This window comes from Pseudopodoces humilis, chromosome 5 (genome assembly GCF_049639895.1).
Source record: "Pseudopodoces humilis isolate 2021_Gansu_Grassland_sample_001 chromosome 5, ASM4963989v1, whole genome shotgun sequence".
Classification (NCBI taxonomy): Eukaryota; Metazoa; Chordata; class Aves; order Passeriformes; family Paridae; genus Pseudopodoces; species Pseudopodoces humilis.
Window position 1 is genome coordinate 42,616,137 of NC_142204.1, and position 25,739 is coordinate 42,641,875.

The 25,739-nt window shown below is 38.2% G+C and overlaps 1 protein-coding gene across 2 annotated transcripts in view; it reads left to right on the forward strand.

The window, feature by feature from the left end:
* The first annotated feature begins 290 nt into the window (after positions 1–290).
* LRIG3 (leucine rich repeats and immunoglobulin like domains 3) overlaps positions 291–25,739 on the forward strand; it is a 40,892-nt gene continuing 15,443 nt past the window's right edge. Inside the window, exons 1-9 of one of the 2 annotated variants that reach the window (XM_088055638.1) lie at positions 291–478; positions 7,615–7,686; positions 7,951–8,025; positions 19,812–19,946; positions 20,576–20,719; positions 22,624–22,767; positions 23,100–23,243; positions 23,669–23,812; positions 25,086–25,166. In XM_088055638.1, the coding sequence (XP_087911764.1) occupies positions 291–478; positions 7,615–7,686; positions 7,951–8,025; positions 19,812–19,946; positions 20,576–20,719; positions 22,624–22,767; positions 23,100–23,243; positions 23,669–23,812; positions 25,086–25,166 (1,127 nt within the window). Of the gene's footprint in view, positions 479–7,614; positions 7,687–7,950; positions 8,026–19,811; positions 19,947–20,575; positions 20,720–22,623; positions 22,768–23,099; positions 23,244–23,668; positions 23,813–25,085; positions 25,167–25,739 lie in introns of those variants that run through there. The other variant, XM_088055639.1, reaches the window with a different exon arrangement.

Below are 25,739 nucleotides of genomic sequence, written 5' to 3' on the forward strand. Positions count from 1 at the left end.
GCGGGGCGGGCCGTGCTCGGGGCTCCCCCGGCCGCGCGGAGGCGGGCTGAGGTGGCGGAAAGTTTGCGGAGTGGCTGGCGGCGGTGGCGGCGCTGCGGTCCCCTCCCGCTTTCTTGTCTTTACTTTTTTCTACACCCCCGTCTCCCATCGCCTTCCCCCTTCAGAGGCCGCTCCGGGGCATGAGCGGCGGCCGCCACCCGCGCTGAGAAGCAGGAGGTCGTGCCGCGCTCGGCTCTGTCAGTGGGGGAAACGCCAGGGACGGCAGCGCGGGCAGCGGCTCCGAGCCCGCCATGCTCCGCCGGCCCCGCACGGCGCCCGCCGTCCTCCCGGCGCTGCTCCTGCTGCCGCTGCTGCTGGGCGGCCGCCCCGCCGCCGCCCGCTGCCCCGCGCCCTGCCGCTGCGCTGGGCACCTCGTCGTCTGCAGCCGCCTGGAGTTGAGCCGGCTGCCCGAGCGGCTGCCGCGGGGAGCGGTGCAGCTGTGAGTATCGGGGTGGCGGGCTGGGGGTACCGGCCCGCATCCGTTCGCCCGCCCGCCATCTTCTGTCCCCGGGGCTGCGAACGGGCGGGCTTTGAGGGGAGCTCGGGTGTGGTGGCGGCAGCGAGGTGCGGGAGAGGGCAGCGCCGGCCCGCGGCAGAGCTGTTAGCGGGCGCGGAGAGGGCGCCGATGGCCGCAGCGGGACAGCGTCCCCTGGGGCAGGCTGCGGCCCCGGACGGTGGGGGCGATAAGCGCCCGGCAGTTCGGGCCCGGGAATGCTGCTCATTGTCGGAGAGAGCGAGGAAAAGTTCTGTTGACTTTCTTGGACAACGTTCAGTAGTCATCACGTTGACTCTGATCGGGAAACTCCTATCGGTTTTCTTCGCGCAGCTCTTCGTCCCTGGGTGGTTTTGGCGCTGGTGCGGGCCCGCTCGGTCCCTTACCGCGCAGTGGCCGAACGCAGGGCAGCGCGAACTCAAGTGCCATCTGAGGAAAAGTTACTTTCAGAGACAAACTTTTATAGAAAAGGCACAGATTCGGCGAGCTTTCTAAAAGCTTGAAAATGGCCGAGGAACTTCTCACATTTGTTTTTAATCGCTTGTCACTGAAAGATCGTCTATATTAGTTGTATTAATTTTCTATTACGTTTTCAAAGCAGATCGAGATAAGGGCTTTAAAGTAAACAGGAAGACTTTCAATTAGTTGTGGCTAATTCTGTTCAATTGCCTCGTCTGGAGGTCATGCTGCTTTACTCATGAAATGTGGATGGTTGTATTGACACCATATGGAACTGAACACAGGCACGGCTCTGGGAGTTGACTATTTCCAGGACTGGTATAGGAAAGTGTGAGGGGAAAGAAACTTTTTTTTTTTTTCTTATGTGATTGAAACATACGGATCTACTACTGGATCTGCTTTACATTCAACAAATGGTTTTGCTTTCTATTATATTTCATCCCTCTTATTCTTTTGAACTGTTTCAGGATGCCCAGTTGAGTTTTCTGACAAAATCCAAGTATTTTTTTTTATATAATGTAAGCTTTATAGTTTAGTTCCTTAGCATACATCAATTCTGTTAAAACTCAGATGTGGTAAATAAAAAGAGGGAAAGTCACAGAACTTTTAATTTTTTTAGACTTGCTTTTAAAAGCATTTTTTGTTAGCAGTAATCCAAATTTATCTTTTCCACTTACGTTCCCGCGAGACAATAAAACACATTGCAGGGCTTTGTTAGCACAAGGGACATTTTTCTAATTAGAATTCCCTTGGTAGTGTAAATTGCCCTTATGTAAGTTCACATTCCTTTAAAAGTGTGAGAAAATAAGTTCCGCTTGTATAAATAAGCTTTGGTCTGTTGTAAGAAACCCTGCTGTGATTACTCATTGGACAGCTGTGTCACTTGCTTTTAAACTCACAGAAGTACATCTTTGTAGGTGTCACCAAACCATGTGGTCTGGCCGCTTTTGTGTAAATATTTCTTTTGTTTGTGACAAATGCCTTAGAAGTATCCAGCTCTTTCTTCCTTCCCCTCTTAATAAGACCAAGGGAGAGTGTGGGGTTGTCTGTTACCTCCAGCTACCCCTGTGCTTGCACCTGGGATTGTGCAGTCTGATAATTAATGTGTTCAGCTTTGCATATGCAAAAAAGGTTTGACTAGTCTGGATTATTGTTGCAACAAACTGCACATTACAAATTGTAAAGGACTGTTTATGAATTTTATTGCTATATGTCTACTATGCTTTCCATGAGACTCTATAGTGGGTATAGCCAAAGGCTAGTAGTTTAATTGCAGGCTTTCTAGTCCTCTTGAGAAAACAACAGCTTTTTTACCACGTTCTCAGCGTAGCAGGCGAGACCCCCAAGCAGGAGAGTGAAAGCTCTTCTGCCCAAGAAGGTCTAGGCCCATGTTAGGCGTTACACCTTCCTTTGCCCATCTGAACTGGCCCATATGGAGAGCAGGTTTTTGAAACTCTTGCTGCATTCTTTCATGCCTTTTTTTGTTCAAATTCCCTGCTGAAACAAAATAAGAGTGACCTCAGAATGGACAAGGAGGGGAAAAAAATGAGCCCAAGTTATGTCCCCTTCTTGATGGCGGGTGTGAGTCAACTGCTTTGTATGGAAGTGGCTTCATAAGGTGGGGTGTAAACAGACTGTAATTGCCAACTTCACTGTGATTTTATTGAAAAATACCTTCTTCTATGACCTTGCCTTCATGAGAGGTAACAGTCAGCTGAAAACTGATTAACGTTTATAATGTCTTTGTGTACAGATAGTTTTGAAGTTGGATTTCCATTTAATTCCAGGATGTGTATCCCGATATTGCAAGAATGTGGTGTTGTTAGAGGAGGAGGAGGAGGAAGGCTGTTGAGCATTGGCCAGCATCCTCCATGTGTGCAAACTCCCACTGGCACTGCAGTACCCTTTGCCAGGTTTACTCAGGAATGCTAGAACTGTCGGTGGGGCAGGAGGGAAAGTCTGAAAAATGCTTTTCACTTTGTTTGTATTACATCTTTAGTATTTACATTTTATAAATCCTCTAGTTCTCTACCAGAATTGCAAAAAAAAAAAAAGCTGTGTGGTTTTCACAGCTGTTTTTCAATATTTTCCAGACTAAAGCTTGAACATAGCAAGCTGATTTATGAGTCACTTTGGATCAGTGTCTTAAAACAGCTACAGCCTGGCTTTTTGTTTTTCAGCTCTGCTGATTTCTGCTGAATTAGCAGCTCTATAGGCCCCAGTGGGACTGATTAAGGAACTGTTGCTGGATTTGCATTTTAAAATTTGACTTGGGGCTCAGGTTTCTGAGTTCTCTAAGGAAGAAGATGATAATTGTGACTAAGTGTTGTAAATTAAATTAGAGTCTAAAAGTTGTATCTATAAAATGTGTGAAGGAGCACTTGCCTTCTACCTCTACGCATTAGGCTTCCTTTCAGTTTTTAATTAAACAAACATTGATGTTCAGAGTTAAGTTTCAGCTAATTCTGAGACTTGTGAGTTTCAAAAGATGGTCATACAAACATAATGGAACATAAAAAATAGTTTCTTTCATAGAACAAAATACCCCCTCTTAGAGGGTAAAAACTGTGGCGTGCTTTCTCAAGTGGAGGCAATTCTCCTTAAATGTCCAATCACTTCTATTAGAAATGTGAGGTGAAGAACAGGTATATATGCTTACTGTTGATATAAAGAATTTCTTAATAGATGTCTGGTTTCTGAATTTTCAGTGTGTGTTCTGTTCTATCTTCTATGACTTTTGAAATTCTAGTAGCAAAAGTAATCACAGAGGGAATTTTCTCCCCCGTTGTAATTTTTTAACATACAAGGTTTTAACATACAAGGAAAATTCAGAAATGGAAAACACATAGTAATAATGTTTGAACAATGTCAGTTCCATTTCTGTGAAGGAAAAATAGAACTTAATTTTCCAGCATTTTTTTCTTACTTTTTTTAAGGTATGTTGAGAAATGCATTGAGTTGTAACTTACAGCTTTGCAACTGGGATGATAGATTTTTATATTTTAAAAAAAATGCCAGATCAGTGCTTATAAGTTTAAGAAACTTCGACAGGCATAAGCTTCAGTTAGATTATGAGTAAAAGGCAAATATTTTAACTCTTGGTTCACTTCCAACCACTCTAATTGAACTTAAAATGTAACTTGCAAGGCCTTTTTTCTTGAATTTTCATGAAGTTTCCTATGCCAGTAGTACTGAAGTAATGTTTAATAAAATATTTATAATACCTATATTATGCAACTATTGGTAGACAAGTATATATACTGTATGAAACAGGCAATTCAGTATTGTCTGGAGGGTTGGGCATTTTTTGTTGGTTTTTTGCTTTGGGGTTTTTTTTCTGTCTTGTGTTTGACAACCTGCTGTAAGTAAACCAGGCGTAAGAAATTTTTATGTATGTATTTTCTAAAGTAGGTGCTACTTGGAAAATGTGAATGTATCTTTAGTGTTAAAAAACAAACACAAAAAAAAAGTAGTTTAAAACCTAGTGTTAGTTACGCTCACGGTTGCCTTGATAGACTCCAGATGGATGTGAGCTTGAGCTATGAGTGAAAGTGTCTGGCTCCAGTGTGGTGATCATGCACAGCAGTGGTTGTAATTGTAGGATTTTTATAGTTTAAGGACTCTGCCAGATTTTTTTTTTTTTTAGCATGTTATAACTCCAGCAGAACAAATCTACTCACGTCTGTTACTGTCTGGTAGGTCCTTTAGGCAAACATGCCTTAAATAAACCTTTTGCAGAGTTTTTAGGTGAAATGAAGAAATGCAGGTTTTTAGCGCTAATGTTGAAAGCTCTTTGTTGAAATAATTACTGATTCCTAAGTCTTGTCTGAAGTGTGAACAACAGTAATGTTAGGCACTAACAGCCATAACTTAATTGAATTTTGGCTGTTTATTTGCATAGTTCTTATAATCCCCACAGACTAAAGCCAAATACTGAATTAAGGGGAAAAGCTGTCTCTACTCTGCCTTTAAGGGCCAAGTTAGATTGCTGTCTAGATTTTGTAGCAGCATACTTTTTCAGTATTTATGCTTAAGAATGCAATGTGAGAATTCAAATTCTGTGCAGCTTATGCCTTCAGATGTTAAAGAACGGGATTTTTCTCCAGTCTGTGGCCAGAAGAATGTTTTCACTAGATTTTTAAGCAGTGTAGAATGCAGTCCTCTAACTTCAGTGCGGTTAACCTAATATACAGGAGAGCTGAAAATCATAATGGTGAAACTAAAATTAGTGGGCTTTTGAAAACATTGACACTATTGGTTTTCCATTGTTAAGAGGAAAATCTGTAGGGGTTTAAACACCTGAAAGAAGGCACAGATGTATATCAGGTGCTTGAGTCCAGAGCCAAGTCTCTGAAAACATCCCCTCTGTGGCCACATGAAGGTGGTGGAGTGTGTTCCCCTTCTGTAGGTGGCTCTCTCCCATTCCTCAGTCCCCTTCTTTTGTTCTGGAAAATGCCATTCGCACCTGCATCTCTGCCCTGTGCGCACTCCTGTGCAGCTCTGGCTTAGGAAATGCAGCCCATCTCTTTTCCTGTCTGTTATCCTGAGCCAGGCTCTGGTGCCACAGCTCAGCAGCCCGCTGGGCCTGGTCCATGGGCTGGCTCAGAGCACACCTTACAGCTGAGTACTGGTGGTACCCTTCATAATACCCATACATGCCTGGGATTATATTTTATACTTAATTTTTATTATTACTGTTTTTTTTTTTTTTAACTGCCAACTGCAGGAGAGGACAAAAGTGACAGTGAAACTGTCCTGGCAACATTGAACAAGTTGGAAGAATCTAAACCAGAGTTTTACTATCCACATGTTCTGCTAAGGAAACATAGGTGCCTGGCTGGATTGCAGCTTTACACCTGTGTCTGAGGATGTGGGAGTCATGGGTGCAAGGAAACAGGAGTTCTGTGGATCTGTGGGTTTCCAGGGCTTAGTCACAGAGCAGAATGCCTAGCACAGACCCTGAACTTGGCTTCATTTGAGCCAGTTCTGGTCTGTGTGCAGCAGGGATATGCTGTTCATCAGCCTTCTTCACTTCTGAACTGAGGGCGGAAAGTAGACCCATCCGTGGCAGTCAGGCCTGTGTTTGGTGTGCTCAGCGTGGATGACTGTACTGAGTCATCTTACCCCGTAAAATGAGGAATTGTGTAGTTTCCTCATAGATTCAACTTGAAATAACACTTCATACCTGTGTGGCTTGATGAGGACCGCAGGTATGGTGCATCACTCTAGTGCTTAATTAGCATGGGGAAAAGTATCATGGACTGTGAGCAATTTTTTTTTCAAAAGGGTGCTTTTTAAAGAACCCTTTACCTGATGCTACAGCTGCTCAGTACTGGGTGTGCTGATTAATTTCTTTATATGTCTGCATTACAGACACTTACTGGAGTGAATTTAAGAACTCATTAAAAATAATGTTGTTTTTGTTAGCTGGCTCGGATAAATGCAGTGTTTTAACTTGGAACAGATTCCTGCAGATGGCTGGATTGATGCTGGTGAGGTAGTGATAATCTGTAGTAGGGGAAGGAAAAGTGCCCATTTTGGTGGATGAGTGACTGAGAAGGGGATGGCCTTCAACAGAGCTAGTCATGGTAACAAGATGAGTTGTGAGTCTGTACCACTTGTGCAGAGGTTTGGAGATGTGCAGGTTTGTGTTCCTGCAGTTAGCTTTCCTGTCTTTTACTTTACAGTCACTCTTATTTCTGTTTCCAGTACTTCTGAGGCTACAGCAAAAATTTCTTAGTTCTCTTGTACGGTGTCAATTGTTTGAGCATAAAGATGCATGGCACTGTAAGGAAAAGTATTTCTTGTGGTCAGCAAGAAGTGTTGCATTTTTAATACCTGGCTTGTTTGGTAGCAAACACTACAAAGGTGCTAACAATTGCTGATAAACTGCCTCAGTGTATACTGGGGATCTTCAGTACAACATGGCACAAGCTAAGTGTTCAAGCTACTTCTTCAAGTGTAATTATATGTGGTATTAATATCGCTAGTATACTGACATCTTAAAACTCGGAATTAATTAGACCTCGCTATGTCTTTTTTCTTCTGCTATTTCTGAAGATCTCCATTAAATTTGGTTATGTGGTAATGGTGTCCTGAATTTTGTGGAAGCATGAAAATACAATTGCAATTTATGGGCAGTCCTCCTGTGTTTCTGAGCTGTGGATTGCTTTTGAGACATGGGTGAGAAGAGTGAAATATTATGATTAACCCAAAGAATGAGACTGCAGTGACTATTATTTTTTGAATTTTCCTTGTTAAAGTAACAAAGAGGTTGTTATAGCCGTATCTTCTGTTGTGAGGGATGTGGGAGAGTGGTTGGTGTATTTGAATCAAAATCTTAAGATGTTTTCCAGGGTCCTATGCACATTCTAGTGAACAGTTCTATATTGTTCAGAGATACCAGGAATTTCTTTGACACTGCTAGCAGTGGTCAAGGTATTTGCATTTGTGTATTTATACCGTGTATAAGCAAATGAGTTTCTATTAGAATTTTACTAATACAAAAAAATCTTCTTAGGTACTTGGACACAAGTGAGAACATAATTTGGATTGAAATTGTACTGCTTTACCTGGCATTGTATGGCAAAACTGACAGGATGTTTATTTTTGTAACCTCATAGGGACTTAAGTCACAACAAATTATCTTCAATCAAGACCAGTATCTTGGATCACCTTCATAGTCTTCAGGAAGTGTAAGTTAATTTGTCTTAATTAAAAACCATACCAAAACATAAACCCCAACAAAAAATACCCAACCTGTGTTTGTGTATGCTAATTGTATAGTTATTTCTTTAGGGGTGGTTGCTCGAACAACAAAGATACTTGCTGTTCTGATATTTTGGATTAAGTGAAACTGGAATTTTTTTTTTAATTCTGAGGTGACACAGTTTAGCAAGTCCAATGTATGTACTTCTGATTAACATAAAAGCTAACTCTCCCTTTTGTAATATTAATAGGAAGTTGAACAACAATGAACTGGAGATCATTCCAGATCTGGGACCAGTCTCGGCAAATATAACTCTTCTATCTTTGTAAGTAGATCTTACTCTTATCCCTGGTTAGTAGAACTAACTCTACAGGGTTCATGGAAATGTGTGCATTACAGAGATTAAAGTAAAATAATTGGAAATAGAGCAGTTTGTGGTTAGGAAGTTGATTATGTCATATTATTTAGTAGTTCTTTAAAATGTGAATAATTGAGCATAATCCTTGTTATTTTTGTGCTTCTCAGATACAAAGACTGCATTAGAATTAATTTATGTTGTGGTAGTGCCTGGAAGCCTCAGTCCTGTTGTGCTAGGCACTGTACAAGCATCTCTAAATGTTACACAAACTTGTACAGTGCTGTCTTTAAAACAAGACTTACACTCCGTCATTATGCATTTTGGCTGAGATCCTGATGTGTTAAATCATGGCAGAATTCCATAAATTTCACTGGGCAATACAGGGAAATCCCCTTGAGATGCAGCTTCAGATCGAGTATCTAGGATAGAAGATGTTTTGCCAATGTCTTGAAAATTTTTTTTTGAGCCCATTTTAATGTGTGGCATATTTTTTTATGACTACAGTTAATACATTAAATCGTTGCACATGATTGTGTGTCCATGTTCATTGCTTTTCATGCAGAAATTAGCTGGTTACTTGATGTTCATTTGTTGTATGAGTATAAAGTTGTAAAAGGCATGTAGGGCCCATAACCAAAAAAGTTGATTTTAAAGAAAATCTTATTCCTGATCTTTTAACCATAAAATAGTTGGATTTTTTTAATGTGATTTAGTTTCAAGAAACTGTGGAAGGAAGGTGTAGAAAAGCAGTTACTATCATACGATTAGTTAGAAAAAAGAAAAGACCTGGTTTTCGTGTGTGGGATTTGTGTTTTATCAATGTGTCTAATCTAATGAATCTGAAGTGTCTAAAGCTATTAATATGTAGCCCTCTGGCCAAATCCTGTCCTTGAATACAAATTGCAAGTTACCTTTCTTGAACAATCCTGAAGGGTTAAAACAATACAATAAACTTTGGAAAGCTGTTCAGTTAATTAAATTGATCACTATTCAATTGCTTACATCTGGTGATTTATAGGGGTTTGTTTTTACTCTAGGCCTAGGTCAGCCAAGTCAGCTGGTGCAGCCGCTGTGTCTGGGCTGCTCTGTTTGAATAAGAACTAAGTGACATTTGATACTGATGTGTTTTCTTACAGATCAAAATCAGAAAAGAATGAAAGAAAAAGCAGATGGTGTCTGAAAAATAACTGTTGAATTTTAGCACATCTTTTATTTTGTAGTAGCATTGGCATTACTTTTACACTAGCATAGCACTCTGTAGTTTAAGCATCTAATTGATCTAAAGATTATATTTCTCATATATATAAAAATTTTACCACCTTGCTAAGGTCCTTTTTACCACAAGGCTAGAAATATTAGCATAATTGTGGTTTATATCGTCTTGCTTTACTTCTGAATTCTTAGCATTTCTCTTTCTCATGGAAGCTCAACGAGTTAAGAGGAACCTAAAATCACTCTTTTGCAGCTGTGCAAAAATTCTGGTATTCTTTTGAGAGTATAAATGATTATCAGTCACTGTTGAATTGTTTGTTTCATATCCTTAGGTCCCTGGCTTGGGGCATTTGCTGAGGTGGTCAAACATGGAAAAAATCTTCATTAGATCTGTGCTATGCACTGTATATGTTAACACCTAAAAAAGAAAAAAAAATATTTTCTAAAAGCTTTTATCACACTACTAATGCAGTTAAAGTTGCTCTGGTTGGGTGTTAGCTTGTTTTCATTCTAATTCTATGTGTGGATAAGGAGATTACTGATTGTAACTGTGCTGCAGCTGAAATTTAATACTTATTCTACTACTACAGCAGAGATTCCTGGAGTTTAATATGGCATAAATAATTGTGTTAACTTTTATAACTTAACTTTATAATTTAACTCTTTAATAAAGAAGTGTGAACTTACAAATTCCAGTCTACAGTAGTTAAGATAATTGTTTGTTCTATATCAAAACGTGATTTGATTACACTTCTTATGAGATACCTATATGTTGGTTCATTACTGTCATTTGAAAAGCCAGCTGTTTTTTTCCAAGAAATCTTCAAGGAAAGCTATAGAAGTGATACCTTCTTTTCTTGCCAATATCTTCATTGCTGAAGAAGCTATATTACAAGACTTCTTTCTTTCACTTGTTAAGAATTTTTGCTGAGCTGGGGAACCTTAGAATTTCACCTGTCCTGCAAGAATTTTCTTGCCCTGCAGAGGAAATTGCACTGTTGGTATGTCTCCATAATAGTGCAGGTATCCCCACACAGCCATGTATGTCTGAATTCTTTGAAGAATATGAACAAGCATGGGTGGATTATCATGTTAGTCCAGTTTCCATTTCTGGAGCTAGCTCATTTCTAGCTATCTAGTTGATATTTTATCTAAATGAGATATTTACATATTAATGAATTATTCAGGATAAACATACTCGGAGCAGGAGATGTTCCCAGTCTCATGGCCCCAGTCTGTCTGTAACATGAAACAGCAGTGCTAACATTTTGTTTTTACTGATGCCAGCTGAGGGTTGAACATCTTGGGAATGAAAAGTATCAGGCAGGCACACCTCCTCACCACCACCGTGGGAGATGTGCCAGTGTGAAGGAGTGAGTATACAAGGATATTCAGACACACTCATTACATGGATGGAGATTTATCTATGATTTTATTCATGTGATGAGTATGTATCTTGTTACATGTCATAGGAGAGCTTGTGAGCTTCCTGGGAATCTGGATACTACTGTGAGCTACATGGGTGATAATTTGGGCTATATCTGGTCAGGAGGCTTAGGTCAAGTCTCTGAAAATTAAATTGCAGGGTGTTCTTTTTGCGCAGCCACCAAGCCCTTTTATATAACTTCTATGAGAGAAGGCATGAAGAGAGCAGTATATTAAGGCTGGAAGAGGGAAGTGCACGTATTTGCCAGAGATTGTCAGCACAATAGCTCTAGCCAGGAGGTCAGGTCTCCTACACACTGGCAACATAAGCTTTTGAGGAGAGTATTGAATTTAACAGCTGCTTACCACAGGTATATAATGTGCAGACACCACACACACTAAAGTAGGTGTATTTATCTATCCCTAGCAGTAAAATGTTAGGAGTTTTCTAGTTTGTGTTCCTTAAGTAAATGTAAAAACAATTAAATTAATGGAGAATTGCTTTAAATGGTTGTAATAGAAAATTCTTTATTTCTTGGAGGAAAAACAATTTACTTTTTACTCTTCCAAGATAGGTGGATTGCTTTTGTGACAGGTACAAAAGTGGGCACTAATGCTGTCGTTCCAGAAGAAGTGAAAGTTCTAAATATTGTTTCCATGCTAATGATGTTGCTTATCCAAGATGTACCAGTTCTGTCCTGTTTATCCTAAAAATCTGCCTGAACCAGTGATCTTGACACATGAGAAGAAAGCTAATATTACCTTTTAGGTCTATCACAGTTGTAGTTTTCGACCTTGGGTAAAAATCCAGAAGTAGATCGAAACCAAATAGTGTAAGTATGACAGCCTTGTCTAGAAGTCCTGCTTGGTGTTTAACTACCAACTACTACTTGCATAGGGATTTTACTTGAAAATTCTTCTGAAAATGTTAACTACTTTTAGCGTTACTAGTACTTTGTAAGGAAGAGACACTGATTTGCAAATTCAGCAATGTTATTTAAGATTTTGTTTAAGGATACGCAGTTCAAATAAGAAACCCATGCTACCTTGCAGAATTTAAAGAAATATCTAGTTGTAGACAATATCCAGCATCATCAGTATACTGTATCCTTGAGTATGGTGAAAAATGGAAGGTAGCAATGACTATGAAGAGACAGAACAGCTTTGAGTATTAAAGTGTCCTGGCTTTCCAACTAGAATTTATTGTTCTTATCAAAACATACGTGTGGAACTAATATTAAAACCCCCATGTTTCTCAAACCCTCATCCAGGGTATGTTCTTTAGTAATCCACTTGCAGTCAGTAGGGATTGGAAAAGCTGTACATGCCCAAATTTTTAGTGCATGTAGAGAGATTCTGACATTAGACTAGTTTTCAAGAACGGAGTGTTTTAAATAAACTTGTAATTTTACATTTTATTGAATAGGAGATATTTTATTTAAAGGCACTAGAGCATATGGCGTAGATGGTTCAAATTGTTACGTTGTGAGTACTGATCATGTTAGTCTAGAACACAAATAAATATTTGGTCTTAGTAAAGCCAGAGAGGAAAATGCAGAAGTCGTGGTGTGGAAGTTAAAGGGTGCATGAATGAATCACAGTTCAGGAATGTTTTTCAAGTCTTAAATTAATGTGTGTTTTATATTAGGTTCCCGCTTCACTATTTTTTTTTATTTTTTTTTTTTTAGAATGTGAAATGTTCTGTTTATAAGAGACATAACAAAAATGTGACATGGTAGAGGTTTTTCTCTGTTGTGCTGGGGGAATCCTCCAACTATCTGTACAGGGAGCCTTTAAGGCAGGGACCATAACTTTGGAGCTCTGAGAGAGTTAAAAGTACTGCCAAAATTGAGGCAGATTTTTGAAATGTGATCATGTGTTTGTTAGATGATGAACAGAATCCACAAGCCACTTCTCTGAAGGTTTTCTACAGCCTTTGGTTTGTAATGTCTTTCTGTCAATATGTGCTGAATTTAAATTCAGTGACTTTAAAGATGTGTCTTGTATCCTGGATGTTTAAAATGGTAAATAAACAAAAAGTACTAACAGAAAAGGTCAGGAGATAAAAACAGGACAAAAGAACTGTAAAGTAGTCAATCGTAGGTGACTGCACAGGTCACAGGTTTTCATAACAAGAAAAAGTATTTCAACTTTAAGTTTAGCTTTCTGGTCAGCCACTACAAAATTAGCCTGATTACTTATTTTTTACACAACCATAGTTACTGAAGAAAAGTTCTACTATTGAGAAGGGATTTTTTTTTTGTTGTTCTTTAGTATTGTGTGTCCCTTTCTGTTTAAAACATGGAAAAGTGTATTTATGTATGTTATGTGATAATGGGCATCCTGGATAAGGCTTCAGATAGTCATATTGAGAAATAAAATTCAACTAATCGAAGCAAGCATTCAAAATAAATCATTCATTTGTCCCAGCTGACAATTTGGAAATAAGAGTGATAGTTTGTGCTTTGTGGCAGTAATATAAACCCCTGTGAAGGGCCTTCAGTAAAGACAGAAGGGAAGGTATGAGAAGTTTGCCTCTTTGTCATCTCACAGTGGTCTAGGAGCAAAAGCTGTGCATAAAATCCAGGAGAACACTGTCTCGGTATGCAGTTAGAAAGCTGCAGTCACAAGAAAGATGTGTAGATGAAACTCCTGAAAATGAAAGCTTACATTCAGTAGGAGTGGATGCCTTTCCCTTCTATGCTTGCCAGAGAAAGTGGTATTGTTTGTTTATAAAGCTAGCATACTAGAGTCTGGATCCCAGTATGAGGAAAACGTTGGTCAAATATTTTGCATCCTTGTCATCTCTTCAGCTACCACTTTATTATGGGAAGGATTAAGATTTGGATGCTGCCTGGAAGAGTTTGTTTTGAAGAAGGATTGAAAGAAAGGATAGAGGAATGCCAGACTGGGCTTCAGGCATAAGGCTACTTGGAGAATGTCCCAAAACTGAGAGTGGTGGTAAACCATGTGTGACTTGGTCTGAAGTTGTGAGCAAAAAGCTAGAGCGAGAAACTTACTGGAATTAGTTCTTGCAGTCTTTGACATTTGGTGTGGAGACTTAAGAGGAAGTAAATGAAAGAATATTAAAAGAAACCTGACTTAGTCAGACTTACAGACATGGAAACTCAGTTTTTATGGCAGCAATTTAAGCTGAATGATGGGAACGAGAAGTATGTAGAAACCCAGACTTTGTTGTAGCAAAAATATAAGGAGTGAGAACCTAGATTAATGCTTTTGCAATGATAATGGAAAACAATGCAGATTCTATGAGCAATTTGCAATAGATAAATCTGTCATGATTTTCTGATCATAGTGGTAAAGGAAAAGGTGAATTAAAAAGAATAGTAATGGACTACAAAAATAGAGAACTGTTCTGATACGACTGAATGGAAGTGTGGTAGGAATTTTACAGAGGAGTAGAGCTTATGATACGGAAAATGGGAGATGTGACAGTGAAATTGAGAGGTCAGGCATAAGTATTTGGATTAAGTTTTAGAGAATTGGTGGTACTGATTGCAATAGAGCAGTGAAATCACTTGTTCCTTGAGTGAAAGAGAAGTGGATGGAAGAACATTCCTCACCTTGTATTAATGATTGAAGTTAGGGTACATCTAGAAGGGTGTGCCATCTAAACTGCCTAGACTTTGGGCTGAACCCTCTAAAAGAGAGGGTTGCTCTATAACAGTAAAGAATAGGTGTTTTTATTTAGGAACTCTTTACATTAGAGAGATGATTTATAATAATGGAGGGAATTATGCTGGGTTTATCTAGGTCATATTTAAAATTTTCCAAGATTTTAGGATTAATTAACTGTCTGCTCACCAGGTCTGCAGTGGGCTATTGTTGCTGTTGTCAGCTCTTGCCAAAGTAGTGATGCTTGCATTGCTTTATAATAATTGCAAAATAAAGGGATGAACTTATACATTGACTTGCCTATCACATGCTAAGTAATTTTTGATTATTTTGGAAAAGGCAGAAAACTGAATTGAAAACAGACATTAGGATATTAAAAGAGTTTGGAAGGAAAGCTTAATAAGTTGCATATTGGTGCTATGACTGGAATCAGAAAGCAATTGTTATTGAAGTATCATGTGTTTGAAAGTTTGGATTTGTCTCTCTTCTTTTTGCTGATGAAAACATATCTGATCACAGAGTTGTTTCTGTCTGCATCTTTCTCTTTCCCCTTTCCCAGTTTATGTTTGATTTGGGAATCAATAAACCTTTGGTTTCAAGTTTTGGACAGGGTATCAGTAGCCTGCAGGGTTCTGAGTTTTCGTTTTCTATTTTATGCCTGTATGCCATAAAAAACAAAAAATATAAAAGTAGAGTCCTTCTGACATCTGGCTTGAAAGAGGAATGAAAGGCATGGATCATGGAATGAGGAGACCTTCAAAAGAAAGGACTGCTTGCTTCAAGGAAGGCAAGAAGCTCATGCATGAGAGGCATCAGACTTGTAAACCTACCAATAGAACTGGAATTGAACCAGAATTTGGGTGCTATTTCTGCTGACTGTGTCTTGGAGAAAAACTGTTTCACTTGTAGTATTTCTATGACTAACACTTGAAAATACTAAAAAAAAAACCCCAGATTTTCTTAATTCAGTCCAGTTGGGTGTCTTAATGGTGAGAGGAGCATTTGTCCCATTCATATCAGAGGCTGCTTTCTTTGTAAGGGTAGTGTTCAGCTTAAAACTGCAATTTCAGTATTTTAAACAATGTAATTGTTCATTACAATACAGCTTAGTATTCAAATAAGTAGAAATTGAAGAAAAAAAGAACAATTTTTCTGTTCTTGAAGTAGTAGTTACTGAGGCTCTTCTGATAGAGTTCCTTAAAGTTGTCCAGTCTTATCCTAAAAGCCACAAGGTATGTAAAATCCAGCACTTCCACTTACAGTCTTGATCCTTTGTATTTGATATAATTTGTTTTTTTCTTTTTGCTTCACTTTTCTTCCACACAATATTTGCATCATTGTTCCCAAAGGAGTTTGGGAGGGGAGGAGGGGAAGTGCAAGAAAGAATATGCCAGTTACATGAATATAACATCAGCTAGTAAGTGATGGGAAGAACAGGTGAAAAACACAGAAAAATTTAAAAGGAGGCTGTGTTTGCAGTGGCACACAATGGAGACCACACAGAACATACTCAGATGTGGACAATCATGTTGGTTTTGCAAAGACTCTGATATGGCTGCTTCCAAAAGAGCTCTGATCTGGTCAGAGTAGGCATCCATGAATTTCTGTCTCTCAGTCTTAGCACTGGTCAGAAAGATACATCTAGTCCTAGCAGAAGGCTTTTCTTTTTTCCTCTTTATGTGTCCTCTTGTTTTCCAGCAGATTTCACTATGGTTTAATTTGCCTGTTTGTGATGCAGATTATTCTGCCTTTCAGGGCTTAGTTGAGGGACAGGAGGTGCTGTGTTAGTCCAGATATGTGCATATGTTAAGATAATTACTTTACATCTAACGGTTATGCAGAACAGGCTGTATGGACTCTCCTTCAAAATTGTTGTTCTAGACAACTTACTTTTTACCTGGTTGCTTCACCTCCAGGCTTCTACTGGAGCCTCCACTACCCTTCCACTACTCCTTTTCAAGATAGTAGGGTGAGATCCAGCTAAGAAGTTTTCAAAACACTGCAAATCAGGATATAGCTGGAAGAAGAAGTTATGCTAGAAGTGCAGGAGTGGTTTTTTATGCTGAGATTTCAAAGAAAAGATAGGACTTCAGGTCCTAATCTGTTCTTGCCTTGCATTTTCCATGTTACGGTGTGCATGATGAATTGCAGCTCATCAGGACCATGAAGCTTACATGGATGTTTTTTCTTAGGTAGAAAACATTTCATACTGTCAGTCTGTATCAAGAGACAGTATGACTGTCTCAGATCTTTAAAGACTGGGGGTGGGGTGGAGGGGATGTTAGCATTTAAGAGCTTTTCTATCTGAAAGGTGTTAAATAGATGCTCAACAAAATGGATACAGAATTTTCTGAGCTGCTTTGTATTTCCGCAGAGTAAGGAAAGTGCAAGTCATTATGTTCAGATACATGGTAGCTGGTTATATAGAATGAATATTAAGATCAGGATTGAGTGGGCTGTTACAGGATTTCTGGCCTATTGGTGTGTTTAAAGTCATGAATGTTGAGAGGAAAAGCTAGGGTTTCCAATAGCCATAATGAAAAACTGGTATTCTCTCTTAAGCTGGTATTCACACAGGCTTATGTAAAAGTAATTAAATCAGGCTGTATGCATTTATGGTCGTTGGTTTGTGGGGCTTTTTGCTTCAAGTCAGGGTGTAGGCACTCAAATTGCAAAAGGCACATTCAAATTCATGTGTATCTTCTTAATGGGTTCATCTGCATTCCTTGGTACTCCTGCTTCTTTAGCTGTAACAGGAGAAGTTGTAACAAAGCTGCAGCATGTTGCTGTTCCTTCCACATGAAGAAATTGTTATCAAATTGCTGCAGGTTAGTTTCTGGAAGAACTTGATGTGCTGGTTTTCTTCTTGTAGGAGATCTGTTTCTCTCATCTCCCCTTGAAGGCCTGTGACATTAAACCAATGGGGTGTATGCAGCTCCTTCTGTCTGAACACAGCAACAGTAGCATCTCACAGGAAAGATTTTCTTTTGGGTTTTCTTACCCCCACCATCCTCTCAGTGGAAAAACTTCTATGTCATTGTGCCCACATGTCTACTCTTCGGTTCTCTCTTGACAGTTAGATAGGTCTGTGTTTTTAAGTATGTGCTTCTTGACTAATTTTGATGGTGATTTGGCAGTTATGAGGAAGATGGTATATTTTTTTTTTAATTTGCTTAAGTGATGATTATGAAGAAAAATCTAATTAGAATTAAACTTTCTCATTTTAAATAGACTTGGGTCTTGAAGTAGAACCATTTGGATATGCTACAGAATTCAGTGCTGAGTAATTTCCACATGTGAATTGTTATACTTACAGTCTTTTGAAGAGAAACTGGGCTAGGGTGTTGGAACAATAGAGAGTGAACCATTCAGCTGTTTTGCAACTGAGTAACTTCTACTATTCCTGGTTAATATGATTAACCAGGAAGGTGCAGTGAGAGCTGGTTTTATTTTGATTGTGAGATGGACTATAGGACTATGATGTGTAGTGCAGTTTCAGTGTGCAGAATAAGTTGGCTCGTCACTCCTCAGTATGGCCTTACCATCTCCAAAAAAGAAAAATGCTCCTGAAACAAACAAGCTGAGGGGTTTTTGTTTGGTTGTTTTTGTTGTAATCTGGTCTGTGTCAGATAATTTGCCAGTTGGTTTAAGTGCTACTCTGAAGACGGTGTAAGAGTTTTATTCAGTTCCATTAGGTCCAACTAAAGTTTGTAATACAGGGGCTATTATCCTGCCAGTTGTGAGGAATTTCTGTTTTATGGAGCAGTGCTGACACAAAGACAGTACTGTGCAAGCCGTCTTATAACTGAACACTTTCACACTGCAATTTAGGAGGCGTGCAGTTCAGGAAATTGCTGGCTTCTGCTGGAGCACACTTTTACTGCAAGGAAAATTTTATTCGTCACTCAAGTAATTGGCAGTTTTAATACCTTGTTAGTAATTACCTTGTAAACAAACTAATGCATAAAGGCAAGGCTCTGTGACCTGTTATCTAACTCACATTCTTATTTGGCCAGTGGAACTGACACACGGTGATGGTGTTTGTTGTTGTTTTTTATTAAAGTAATTTGTTTCCATTTATTATAAATACTTTCAGCTAAGAGTTAAAAAATGCCGTTTACCTCTACCAGACAGCCTAAGGAATGAAACGTGATACAAGCTCAGCATTGGAGGGGCTGCAGGATCACTTACCCATTCCCATATGTGGTCAGAAAGCCCATTAATCTCACTTATGGTTCAGTTTGTTAGTTAAGGCTTTTTTGTCTTGAGCAGTAGTTCGCCCACACCCCCTGAATACATGAGAGTTGTCCATGCCACCCTAATGAGTGGTTTACTATTTGATCCAGAGCAAGTGTTTCCAGTAAAGGCAAACGCCTTCCAGAATTAATGTTCTTGTTGATTGTTTTACTAAAATTGCATTTGCCTGCAATCTCTAGGATCTGGGGAAAGCTCCTAAATTTTGGTAATTATCAAAAAAAGGTGCAGAATGTACCGCAGCTAGAATTTACTTGAACTTACAAGGTAACAAGAACCATTTCAGGTTAAATTTTTTTAATTGGTCATGATCTGCTTTCGCCTATGTATTGGTAGCCCTGAACAATAATGTTGCTGATGCGCAAGTATGATTCTGTACATTATGCAGCTGAGATTGAAAAACTGGTAGGTTACTGGGTATGAGCATGAAATAGGGTCATTGGAAAAAGTTCATGTGTGAAAGTGAAAGAAGGTGTCTTCCTTAGAGCAGACTACAATACCCACAATCTTCAGATTGTTGCCTACTTTTTCTTGTGGAATTGGGTGTGGTGCTGAGCTGAAGTTTGACCAGACATCAAGTCCGAAACTCCTGTAATGACCTCTAATATGCAGAACTTTTGTTCTTTGCCAACTCATTAGAAAAATCTGTAGGTTGAAATACCAGGTCTAATTCCACAATTAGAGAATGTTTTTGAGGGGGCTGCACTGTTGTCCATCTTTTATGATCTAGCTCTGTGGTTTTTTTTCTGGAAATTCAGTTGGACTTCCATGCCAAGGGAATTCTCAAAAAACCCCAAACACTGTGTTTAGTTACTATGATACTAATTTGCTTAAAATAGAAGACATTTTTTACCTTATTTCATTCTAATACTGTGCCATACTGTTCCATGAAAGTACCAGGTATTTCTACTGTTCAGAAATAGGTGATTATAAAGTTACACATCGCTTTTTTAAAGCCATGAGTTGCAGTAATTTGATGATATTGCATTTTTTTCATCGTTTCCTGGAATTATATTTTAAGAAATATTAATGTAAGTTTATTTAGACTATTCCAATTTTTGATTTCAGATTAATATTATGCATAGAGAACATACTTTATTGCTTTTCTGTAGCTTAAAATTATTTTCAAGTAGGGGAATTAAGAACTAATATTTGCCAGAGTTGTGTACTTAAGATGTATTTACTCTGGAAATGACAGTCTTATGCCTACTGCCCTTAAATTCCAGGACCAATAACAAGATAGCCAACATTTTGTCTGAACATCTGAAGCCATTTCAGAGTCTAGAGACTTTGGACTTGAGCAACAATAACATATCGGAGCTAAAAATTTCATCATTTCCATCATTACAACTCAAGTATCTGTAAGTAAAAATCACTTTTTTCTTTCAGGTAACTTTCAAAAATTTGTTGGATAATTTAGATTGGCAGCTGTTTATTAAGGTACTAAATCTTCTTTTAATTGGAATGACATTAAATATTCCTGCTTTCACCTGTCTAGTTTAATATAAGATGCTAATTTGAATATATGAGTTGTTACAGTGAGATGTTTTAATTCATTAAAAAAGCTAAGGCCATTATTTGAGATGAAACAAATAGATGTATCTCTTGAGAGAAATAATTATGTGATAAAATGAACTTGAATTCCTCATGGATAGGCTAGTTTGTATTTATATATGGTTTGATAGACTTACTGTGAATACACTTTAATTCTTATTCAGGAATATTGCAATGCCAGATATACCGAATGATAAAAAAGTAACAGGATTGCCACATACTATTTTCTTTCATTATCACACTCTGGCAGAGAAGAGTACAATGGTGGTGGTGAAATACTATTTGATTATAGAATAAGCTGTCAAGAGCTCTAATTAATGTGAAAAAAATACATTTATAAATGACTGAGCACCATAAGAGCTTTGTGTTTCACTACTTGGTGTTAAGAATTTATTAAATAACTGTAAATTTAACCTTCTGGACATTGTTTCAACAGGTATATTAACAGTAACCGAATAACCTCTATGGAGCCTGGTACCTTTGACAATTTGTCTACCACACTTCAAGTATTGAAACTGAACAGGAACAAAATTTCAGCAATTCCTCAAAAGATGTTTAAACTGTCCCATCTGCAGCACCTGTAAGTGTAACCTACAATTGACTAATTGTTTTCAGGTTTTCCAAAGCACTGGCAGGGCTTGAACTTTAGCCTTTAATTTAACCAGAGGCAGAGTGAGACAGACAGAGAAAACATATTACTACAACCTTTACTAACTGCAGCGTTGTGCTGAACAAAACTAGTCTTATATGTTGGTGAAATGTGAACAGTCTTTGTGTTTAAAATTGTGTTTGCCTATTAAAAGTTAAGAAAAAAAAAGTCTGGAAAAGAGGTAGTGGCAAAATTTCTGTAAAAAAGCATCAGGAAAACAGTAAGTAAAGTAAACTTATATAGTTAAACTTACATAGTTCACTGCAGCACCCATTTACTTTGTGCTTTCACAGTGAAATGAAGGAAATTCATTTACTTTCAGATGACATGACAATAAGCAATATGCTTGAATAAATAGACTTTCAGCTTTACTGATACAGTCCTGTCCATAAATGTTTTACTGAATGAATAATAAAGTTACATGAAAGAGACTGTGTTTGTTTTTTTTTTTAATTGGAAGACTTAGAAAGTGCAGAAAATGGACAAGAGAATGGGTTGCCCTTTGTCAAATTCTGGATAATTATTTTTCATATCAGATAGTCAGGAGTTAAAAATGACAAAGTGTCTTAGGTTAGCCTTGAAAGTGATAGGTTATAAGAACACTGAAATATTAGGGTGCTTGACACTTCTGTAAAGAGTGACTTTGTTTCTTTGTGTACAAGAGTTGGAATGGTTTTACTCAGGCCTCAGTAGAAAAGTATAAGAACAGTCCTGCAAAGCTCAGGATTTGTTAATGATCTTGGTAGACTTTCTGATCTTCAGATTCACCTTGAATTTTGGGTGTTGGTTATATTCTTGCCTAAAAATGTTCCTTTTGTTCATAACCAGTATGCTAACTAAGGTATATTAGGTTGCTTATCTGCAAGGAAGGCAAAAAATTGGTGTTATCACCTGTAACTATTCAGAGAAGAATGGGGAAGAGCTAAAGCCTGTTTTTACTGAATGTTCTTCAATTTTTCTTCATATTTAAACAAAATATGGGAAGTAGAATTCTCCCTCTGTTCTCAGGTCTGTTGTCAGGTAGATTTTGTGTCAGACTGCCATAGAGGAAAGCTGAATTCTTACAGGGCTATGACTCTGAAAAATAATGATGGTACAACTGTGGGGAGACCTTTACTTTGCATGAGGAAATAAGTCTTGGAAGGAGGGATTCTTCCTAGTTTGGTAAACCTAAGGCTTCCTTGAAGGGGCAGATAATCACTTGTTTTACTATCTTTTGGTAGTATTGTCTACTCCCGTCACTGCATCTTGCCCTCCGGCTAGTTATGCCCTACATCTCCCTCACAGGATACCCATTGCTCCCAGTTTCTGACCTGTACAGGGTGAGTGTAGTGGCAGGAGGGTAAGTGCCAAGACCACTTGAGAGAGGGAAGGCACTATGTATAACTGGTTGTGCTTGGCTACAGATAAAGAAAAAGATCACCGAGGATGTTCAATTTTGTCTAGTTATCACAACTGAAATTTTAACTTTTTCTTGTCTGTTCATTGATTGCAATTACAAACCAATCTTAAGAGCTCTACTGCTAGATAAACACCATTTTCAGTTTTGAATTTGGGAACAGGGCTAACCATGACACTCTAGGTCTACAGGGATTCTTTAAGTCTGAAAATCGGTGAACTACCAAGTACTTGTCCTCAGTATCAGAAAGGCAGAACAGTATTAACATGGTTGAACATGTGTTCATGTTTGATGAAATGTTTGATTTTTATTAGTTCTTGTCTTTGTCTCATGTGCAAGAAAAGTGTTTAAATAAAGTTGGTTTCAGAGAGGGAAGAAAGGTTGTTGGCATGTTGATAAAATCAGTGTACTGTAACTGTAAATTCTATTGATGCAGGGAGCTGAGTCGCAATAAAATCAGAAAAATAGATGGGCTCACTTTCCAAGGACTTCCTGCTTTGAAATCATTAAAATTGCAGAGAAATGGGGTTACGAGGCTCATGGATGGTGCTTTCTGGGGTTTGACCAACATGGAAGTCTTGTAAGTATCAAACATTTGCTGGTAGGTGCTGCTGAAAGCATATAAACTAGATTTGCACAAACTTAATTAATAGAATTGCATGGTAAAATTCAAAGGCTTTTTTGAATTGAATTGTCTTGTTGTGGTCTGAAAAGGAGCAAGCAGTCAGTAGTGATTGTGTAGAGAAGCACATTCTAAGTGCATGCATACAGTTCAAGATTTTAATAGAGGCTCCAGCTATCTAGCCAGTGTAATGTGGTCAGATGTGGACTGTGGCATAGCATGAATGCTGCTGAGTTTCTGAACCTTACTTCTTTTTACTTACGTCTTTTTCTGTCTGTGGGTGTTTGTAGGCAGCTGGACCATAACAACTTAACAGAGGTAACCAAAGGCTGGCTTTATGGCTTACTGATGCTGCAGCAGCTTCATCTCAGCCAAAATGCCATCAGCAGGATCAGTCCTGATGCCTGGGAATTTTGCCAAAAACTCAGTGAGCTGTGAGTACCTTTATTCTCTAACAGTTTCAAAAGCCGGGTACATGCCAAAACATGGGCTTCTTAGCACTGATCTGTGAATTTTTCATAGCAAAGTTTCCAAGGTGACAACAACCTTGCTGTATAAGACAGTTACATCTTGTTGAAAGAAGTTGAAGTTAGCTGCGACTGCTCCATTTCACTGTAGCAGTTGTACTAAAGCTGTAACACAGTAATTTTCAAATGAGAGAAATTAATCCTGCAGTAGTTTGTGAATTGTTCAAAACAATGCAAAATGCTGTGTGGTCAGAAGTGTTGTAGTGGGTGCTATGATAATCATAAGGGGAAAAATTGTGCTTCCCCCCTGAAAGTCCATGTGGGTTGAACTAAGTTAAATAAGCACTGCAGTATGAACATTAAAATGTTTTTTTTCCCCCTTAAATTTGCAGAGATTTGACATTCAATCAGTTAGCAAGGTTAGATGATTCAAGTTTCATTGGTTTAAGCGTGCTGGTTGGACTGTACATCGGAAACAACAAAGTAAATTACATTGCTGATTGTGCCTTCAAGGGACTTTCCAGTCTACAGATTTTGTAAGTTGACAAACTCAATCTGTAAGGTCAAAAACCTTAAGAAAAATGCTGTGTTTATAGGTTATTTCTTTTTTTTTATGAAATAAAGAAACATTAAGAACATTCTGTTAACTTCCCCTGATCAGTGTATGATTTTCTTACAGTAAAATTGCTTTCCAGAATAGTTGAGAAAGGGAGGAGTTCTCTTTTGTTAAGGCAGTGCACAGTGGTTGGTGGTAAATGTGATACAAACTTCCAGTAGCATTATTGTGGGAGAGGCATATCTCTGTTTGAAGGCAGCAAGCAGAGCACTGCTACCCACAGTTTCAGGGATCTGGATTGTAGTTGTGTCTTAACTGAATCATTTTCTCTCACAGCAGAAATAAGAAGACAAAACTCATTGTCGTGACTGGACAATTGCTTTAAGTATTATAGCATGTTTTGCAATAGCATTTCTTGAAGGAAGGGAAAGAAGAAAGTAAAGTAATCTAAATACATTCCTCTTCATTGAAACCTTCCCATTGCATACCACTGACCCATCTGTCAGCCAGATGAGCAAAATGATTGCCTTTCCCTCTAGGCTTTATTTTCAGGGGTTTGCTAACATACTCACACTTAGGGAATCTAGGAAAGATGAAAATTAGAGGAGTGTACACTGTGTTTTTTAAGAATATAGAGAGTTGGAGATCATAAATAGAGGAAGTTAGAGAATTGCAAGGTGTTGAGGTATTAAATATTAGGCTTTTTCTCCTAGATTTTTCTTTCTCCTCTACCCCGACCCTGTAGATTGTTTGCTGACACACTATTCTGTACACAAATTTCTAATCTCTTTATGCTTCATAGATAATTAAGCAACTGTTTTGGGATGTTAAAATGATTCTCTGGGTGTTATTATTATGGACTTAAAAAAATGTGAGGGTGTTTCAAAGGGATGACAGTTGATCCTTTCCCTTCCTGTGATGCACATTCTCTTAAGATAGTCCTGTACCTGAATACCTTTGGGAGGGATATGTGGGTTGGTTTGCTCACGATTCTAAAAATTGTTGAGGTTGTCATACTTTTAATTATCAATGGGAAAAATACTAATAGTCTTCAAAGTCTTTCAGTAGAAATTAAAATGATAAAGTTAATCAGGAAAAGCTTCTCTTAAACCCACAAAAACCAACTGAACAAAAATCCAACCTAACAGAAAGCTATTTTAGAATTTTTTTTAAAGTAATACATGCTGTTGAAGTATGTGCCTTGTTCTTTTTAATAGCTTTTGTGGTTTGATTTCCCCTCTCCTCCTAAACAGGGATCTGAAAAACAATGAAATATCATGGACTATTGAAGATATGAATGGTGCTTTCTCTGGCCTAGATAAACTTAGAAAGCTGTAAGTATTGCTACAATATTTGTATCTCATCATGCCTTAAACATATTAGCTCATTATATGTCTTTCAAGGGACAAGCCCAGCACCTAAAGATACTAAATTTTCCATAGCAGAGATGATTTTTTTTTCTCCCTTATCACCTTTTTCTCTATAACATGTTCCTTTTCAAAAAAAGAAATTCAAGATTTTCCAATTCAAACTAATCTGAAATATTGTAAGTATTATTATTATTTATGGACATATTTATCAAACAATGAGGTTTTCCCATACAAAGAAATAGTAAATGTATTATATGACAAAGGCATAGTGACAGGCTTAGTCTTCAGTAAGGTAAAGCTGCATCCAGTGGAAGTGGCTCCATTGCATTGAAGTTTTCAAATGCAGATTTATGAAATTAAAATATGTTTGCAGTTATATATTTAGAATAATCCATGTCACTTAACTGTACACCTTAAATGTCTTCTAAAATAATTGTAAAATCTAGATACTTTTTCAGGGGGAATAAATTAGTATCTTTTAGATGTGGTACATTTTGCTGCATTGGAGATGGATGAGTGGTGAATACTAGTCACAGT